This window comes from Ciconia boyciana, chromosome 7 (genome assembly GCF_034638445.1).
Source record: "Ciconia boyciana chromosome 7, ASM3463844v1, whole genome shotgun sequence".
Lineage (NCBI taxonomy): Eukaryota > Metazoa > Chordata > Aves > Ciconiiformes > Ciconiidae > Ciconia > Ciconia boyciana.
Window position 1 is genome coordinate 10,621,987 of NC_132940.1, and position 7,042 is coordinate 10,629,028.

Genomic DNA, 7,042 nt, shown 5'->3' on the forward strand with positions numbered 1-7,042 from the left:
TTGAGAGCAGGCTTGGATTTGTACTTAGTTGTTGGTACCAGCAAACCCGGAGAAGATGCTGGTCAACATGAATGGTGGTGGAAAGGTGCCTTTGGTTCATTGCTTTAACAGCTGCGTGCTTTTCTGTTCCTCTCCAGGGATTTCAAGGCAGCAGAAGACCAGAGCTAGCCTTCTCAACACAGTGTACACCCCGTGAGGACTGAAGTGACCTCTGAGACTCATCTCAACATGTTCAGTGAAAAGAGCAGCGCCTCTTTGTCCCAGAAACCCATCCAGAAAAAGACACGACCTCAGGGCCTCCCCTCCCCTGCTCTCTGCTGCGCTTGTGGACTTTGCATCATGCTAGCAGGGATCAACATCACTTTAGTGGGAGCATTTGCCTTTGGGACCTTCCTCCCCGTGAACAACCCTCCCATCATCATCGGACCCATCTTGCTGGTGGTGGCCTTCACGTTCTTCGGTGCCTGCTGCATCTGCAGCCGGAGGCCCCCAGCTCATGGGGCCAGGAAATCCAAACCAGGTTCCAACATTGGGCTCATCAAACCTGGCAACACAGCCTTTGAAATTGAAACTAGTGAGCACACAGTGCAGGATACCACTGCTGTTCAGCTGAGCCCCACAAATTCCCCCATCTCCTCGAAAAAATCCACACCGGTTCATGAGAACGCGAAGACTTGCAAGCTCTTCACCATGGAAGGCAATGGGCCGGTGGCCAAGTACACCACAGGAGGAGAGGCAATACAGCTTAACTTGCCCAGGGACCTGGCTGCATCCTAAAGCCAGGCAGAGCTTTTGTTAGCAGCCAGCCAGACGCTGCAATGAGTGGGCTGGAAATCCATGATGTACCATCAGTCAGAGGTGTGGGGAAGGTGCTTGTGAAAAGCCAGCAGACAGACAGGTCTCTCTGAATCAATTTAAGGGAGGTGGATGCAACAGCAGAAAAACTCCGGATTTTGCTGAAAGGAACACCCCCATTACATGGCTTTAAAAAGAAAATTGATAATGATGTTGCTGTGGAAGGATGACTCTCAGTTCCTGGGAATAGACTGGCTTTTTTTGGGAGCAGATAGGAAGAGTGGAATGAATTAATTTGTCCAGTGTAATATGGAAATGTGATGGCTGGAAGGAGGGGCTACATGGGGCTGACAAATGACAGCTCTTTCTTCTCAAAAGTGAAGCAATTCTGGAACGTAAAAGAAGCAGGAATGCAGTAAATTACAGCTTGCTGCCACTCAGTCACAAGAAGATTTCAGCATTTTTAGTGCCAGGCTTTTTGGCAGTAGGGACAAAGCTATGTGTTTGCTATTGAAAAAGCAGTGTGAAACAGTCTCCCCTCCGTTGAAAATCCTTGCCCCATCTTGCCTTCATCTGAGTGACTTTACCACCCATTCTGAGAGACAACGAATCACAAGGATCACAACTAGCACTGGTATTTTCCTCTTGTTTTAATCAGATTGGGCTGCAGCTGTGCTGCTCAGTGCAGCGCGTATCTTGGAAGGTCAACCAGGCTGAATCCTTGGGGACAAGCTCTTGGAGTAACCAGAGACTGGCAGGAACCTGCAAATGAAATCTTTGGGCAATGATTATGCACTGAGTGCTAGGCAGCTTCCTTTTAATCTTTTTGTGGAAGGCTAGCCTGGGACACACATCACCTTGGGGCAGGGGGCAAATAACTGTATGGGCTTCAGTATAGCTGTGCTGGAAGATGATGACTGTATCTCCTTCCCTGAAGTGGCTGTGAGATCCCTTACACACAGTTGTCAATCAAGAGTGGATGGATCTCCTTGCTGCAGGAAACTGACTGCTCAATGTGCTCATGGGCTTGCAAAGCAATGGGATGAGTTTGCAGAAGAGAACTTATCAAGAGCTGTTCAACACAAAGACACCACCTCTGCCTCAGAAAGACCCTGATCTGATGGATTATTGCTGCAAAGGCTTTGTGTTCTTCCCTGGGCGACCCTGGCTGGGAAGATGGTGTTGTGCTAATGGGCCTTTGCTCTGACTCTGTAGGGGCTGTTCACACATGTTTTATGAGATATGGGACCAGTATGGGGAAGGATAGCTGTGCTAGGCAGGACCAGTATGTGGGGAGGCAGCAGCAGGAGAGTGGATTTTGAGTAGGAACAGCTACATAGGTTCTCTGTTTATGGAAATCCTATATGTGAAATGGGGCTCTTGGGACTTTCAGTGACTAGGAAGTCATATGGACACAAGAGTGACCATTCCAGATCATTCCAAAGGCCCAGTTAGCCCAGCAACCCATTTCTGACAAATCCAAGAGCAAGGTCTGGAGAAGAGCATAAAGGCAGAGCAAAACCAGGGTGTTGCTTGCCCAAAATGCTCTCCCAGCCCCGAATGCACTATTGCTTAGGAGCTTCCTGAGCTGGAAGTGGTGCCTGTGTTTAGTAGCCCTGGATGGATTTCTTCTTCATGAAATAATCCATTTGCGCCTTGAATGTCTGTCAACTTTCATCATTTGTGATCCTGCAGCAGGGAGTTGCACAGTTTATGAGAGGCCGTAAAGTTCTCTAGCCTTGGCTAATTTTCATTCTGCACCCTACTAATTCCCTTTGATGCCCTAAGTTCCCAGGTTAGAAGGGCCAGCAAACAGTCCATGCCCCCCACACAACTCAGGTTTTCTGGGGCCTTTGTCACGTTTCCTTCAGTCATCTCTGTCTACAAGAGATGTGAAGTACGATAGGAAAGAGATGACTGAAGAAAACATGACAGGCTGAAGGGGAAACACTGGAAGAGAGGGAGAGGTTGTGACATGGCCAAGGCTCCCTGGGCCACCAGCAGACCTCTGCACGGGCAGGCTGTGAGGGCCGTATGGCTGGCGTGCTGGGTTAAGTGATGGCATGTGGGGTCATGGGGGAGCTGGAGAGAAGAGCCACGGTGCTTTACAGTCCGTGCTTGAGGTGTCCTGGTTGCTCTGGGGAGCCGCCGTGCAGCCGATGTCCCCTTCATGAACTTGGGTAGGATGAGGTTGAATTTCATTCCTTGATGAGAAAGAATCAAACACTCTGTCTTCATGTGGGTCCTCCTTGAGTGCTCCAACAGTTTGCTGCCTTGAACAGCTCCTTCTACATCAAGGAATTACATCAGTGTGATTTTAGTAGGGCTGGTCTACTGGCTAGGAGGGGCAGAAGCAGGCTCGGGAGAAGGATGTTTGTGTTGGCCTGGGAAGATATGGGATCAAGTCTTTGGTACAGCCTCCAGGTCCTGGGCAAATCATTTAATTGTGCTGCTGTTCAGCTCCCTGCCTGTGTGGGAGGGAAAGTACCTGCTCCCAACTCCACTTAAAGTTGCTTTAAAGATGAACACATTGCCAAGCAGCAGGGTTGGTATTAGCACACCTGAGTCTGGAGATTGCTTGAAGGTGGATGAGTCTGTATGGTCTGATCTCTGCATGATCTCCTTTAGAGCTTGTTTTCACGGGTGAGCTCTGCCTCCAGCACCAGCTGCCCTTCGGCACGCAGGAACTGCTGTACTGAACAAAAGGCTCCCACGATTTTTGCCTGCTGGTGATTGCTGTAGCAATTAAACAGAATAGCTTGCTGTTGTGGGTTTGATTCCCAGGTTGCTGGCTCACCAGCCTTTTGGAGTAGCACACAACAGGCTGGAAGTCCTTTAGTGGCATTGCCCATGTGAATGTGGTTACTGCAGCACTTTTCTTGGAGCACTTGGAGCCAAAAAAATAGTAAAATCAAGCGGTAACCATACAACTCCTTCCTCTACTCACTGAAGGCTTGAAAACCAAGTCTGGAGTGTGTGCACTGGAATCACTCCTTATCGCAGCTGCACCGTGAAATGCTACCACTGATGGATAATACAATGGCAGATCCCATACAAGTCGAAGGCAAAGGCCCCTTGGGCAGGAACAGGGGCAGAAGCAGGACTTCGAGGGCCAGCTAGGAGTTTAGTGTGGTTCACATTTGTCTTGTGGCATCACAGCCAGTACCATACAGGCAACCCCGTGACCTGCCGCATCCCGTGCTGCACATGCAGGTCGCTGTAAAGCCAGTCTTGCCCTGGGAATTGATGCCCTTGGGACCCAAGAGACGACAACCAGCAGAGATGGCACCTGGGCGAGCAGAGGCGTAGGACCAGTAAGATGCTGATCCCGTGGTGTGGTGGGCCTGTATGCCAAGCCATGACCCCAACCACCTGCCTGCACAGCAAGGTGGACATGGGAATATCTGCTGCCTTCCAAAGCATGAATGCCCTGCTTTTGCCTTTTTCTGTCTTTCAGGATTTCCATGTCTGTCTGTCTGTCTGCCTCTGTGATCGGCCGTGACTAATGTTGTTGTGAATCTCATGCCTCCTTGAGTAGCAGGAGACAGGGAGAGTTTCTTGTGCTCCAAGTCAGAGTTTCTGGTGTGAGTCTTTTTTTAAATTACTATTTACATGTGTGCAATGTGAAATTTGGAAAAGACAGACCCATTAAAATAATTGCATTCAGTAAGCATTTGGCCCGCCTTCTCTTTCACACCACCAACCACCTTCTCCCTTACCCTGGGACTGTGTGTGCCCCAAGGCTGTCTGTTTTCATTTTGCCTTGTGTTCCTCACTTTCCAGCTTGATTTTCTAGACAGTGCAACTAGCTGCAAGGGAAAAGCATGCCTAAGAGTTCATGTTGCCTCTTGAATGCCATTGCTCCTTGAAGCCCTGGTTGCCTAAACACTAGTCCCACAGCAGACTCCCACTATCATTGCTTTGGCTAACACAGGAATAGCCCAATTTAACCTTTTTTTTTTCTGCATGTGTGCGTTAACCCCCAGCTGTGTACCTGAACAGGCCAGATGTGAATTGTGGGCCTCCAGTTTAGCCTCCTGGAAGAGCGGGTTTGTGGGCTGGGGTGGGTGAGGACTGTGGGCTGTTCTGAATTCAGCCTCTCCGGTGATGGAGGACTGGACTGAATTATTTTAGCTGATCCTCCCCAGTCCTGGGTATAGATGATGTTTAATTTCTGGTGCGGGGAAGGGGCGGAAGCTGTATCTGTGTGTGTTTGTGTGTGTCTAGGATTGGTGCCATCACCTTTCCATGCTCCTTCTGGGCTTAGCCCAACATGGTCTCTTGGAGATGAGTCAAGGAGGGATAGCACAGCGAGAATAAAGAGGATTTGAGAGCCTTGCAAATTCACCTCGTCAAAGGGCTTCTCTCCCATGTGCAGCCAAGTGATTTGAGACGAGAGGAAATCTCTCCGTTCCAGGCAGGCTGGCTGGTTAAAGACCTGGGAAATGAGCTGGCTAAGAAGGCTCCACTGACAATGTGTGTAAAATGAAAACCTGCTCCCTTCAGAAAGGATTTTTTTTGGCCATTAGGAAGAACTCCCTGGAAGGGGTTTTCTTTTTTAAAAGTGGGACCAGAGAGAAAAGCACAGAGGAGGGTTTGCTGAGCATCCACTGCTGCCCTCCTGGACTTGCAGCCTGTAGCATTCCTGCCACAGCAGCTGCCCAGCACTAACCTGGACTGTGAGCTTCTCTCGTCATCTGGAAGAATAAAACAGAAACATTACCTGAAATGTAATTAGCTTTTTCTAATTCCCAGCCCAAATTTATTTGTGGCTAGTTTATTTCCTTTTATCCTTGTACCAACAATGGCTTTTCACTGAGATATCTTTTTGCCTCCTGGAAATTTGTATCCCTGAAACATTTTAGATTTGTTGCAGATTTCCTAGCATTAGGCTGAGCTGGCTGACCCCTTCCATCCTCCCCTCCTGTGAAATGCTCACCCTTCCCCCAGGAGCCCTCACCTCCCTCTCTGGCCTATCGCTCTGATTTTGGCTCAGGAGCTCCACGAATGCTCATGATCTGTCATTCTTTGCAGGACTCACAAGTCCACAGCAAAGGTACAAACCTTCCAGGTCTCTCGTGCAAGAAATGGGGCATTTTTCCCTGGATAAGTCCTGGAAGAGGAAAAAAAAAATCCGTGAAAGAGCAAAAATATCCGTGAAAATGTGAAATTTCCATTTGCAAAGTCTGTTAAAAAAAAAAAAGAGCTTTTATGTCATTAGTCTCCAGTGAGTCCATAGCAAATGTGCTCAACTGAGAGGTTGAAAGGCTGTTTTTCTCCAGCTGTCAGATGCTGTCAGCTCAGCTGAGCTTTCAGCATCCATGGGAGAGACCCTCGGACACCACCGTCTGCCCCACTACAACATGCGCTAGGAGAGGCTTGTATATTTGTTTTCTAAAACTCCTGGCTATCAGACTGATGACCCCAAAGAGCTTCTCGTTTGGGGTGGCCTCAGAGCAACACCCTGGATATGGACCGAGGATACGGAGCATTTCCCTGGCTGTTGTCTTACACCGTTTGCTCTCTCACACTTCCTAGGGAAGCTGGGAGCTTGACTTTTTCATTTTAATATAAATTTAAAACTCTTGGAGACTGGCTCCATGCAGTGGTGGCCAGTTTGGGGGCTTTGCTGTCCCAGCTGCCTCCACTGCTGACCCGGGGAGCTCCATCGAGGAGGGGACGACTGCTCACCCAGGCTCACGGTGAACCACCAAGCTGCAGAAGACAGCTGGACCGTCAGGGCTGGTCAGCGAGGATTGCTCCACACAGGCTCGTTTCCATGGCTTTGTTCAGTCTAATTTACAAAGTCTGTGGAGAGGAGATTTTGCCGTTTCCATCAGCAGATCTCCTGCTACTTGTAATCAGTCTCAGTCTCTCTCTGTGGGACCTGCACATGCTGACATGGCTTTGAATTCTCAGAGCACAGAGGCCGTCAAGCCTGGCAGGACAGATTATGTTTTTCAAGGCATCCTTGCATACAAAGAGTCCCCAGAAGTTTTTCCAGGGAGCACATATTCATCGGGAAATTCTGATTTCTTGAAATTGGGCTGTCCTGAGAAGATACTGGTTCTCATGATGCTTTTGCCAGGAAAAAAAAACTTCCCAGGTTCCAGATGAAATTTCCAATCCAAACACTTGAGAATTGCTCTATTATTCAATCCTCCAGGCACCCCTAAAATGAGATCTTGCTGGGCTCTGTCTCCACATGAGGACCAAACTTCCAAGGCAGCTTTGGGGCTACAGTCCC

At 49.0% G+C, this 7,042-nt stretch overlaps 1 protein-coding gene across 1 annotated transcript; it reads left to right on the forward strand.

Moving 5' to 3' along the window:
• The first annotated feature begins 204 nt into the window (after nucleotides 1-204).
• TMEM275 (transmembrane protein 275) lies at nucleotides 205-980 on the forward strand. The gene has a single exon (XM_072868784.1). The coding sequence runs from the start codon at nucleotides 229-231 to the stop codon at nucleotides 775-777; it is 549 nt and encodes a 182-aa protein (XP_072724885.1). The 5' UTR covers nucleotides 205-228; the 3' UTR covers nucleotides 778-980.
• Nucleotides 981-7,042: the final 6,062 nt, after the last annotated feature.

Coding starts and splice junctions, on each gene's coding strand:
- TMEM275 (XM_072868784.1), top strand. CDS start 229: ATGTTCAGTGAAAAGAGCAGCGCCTCTTTGTCCCAGAAACCCATCCAG.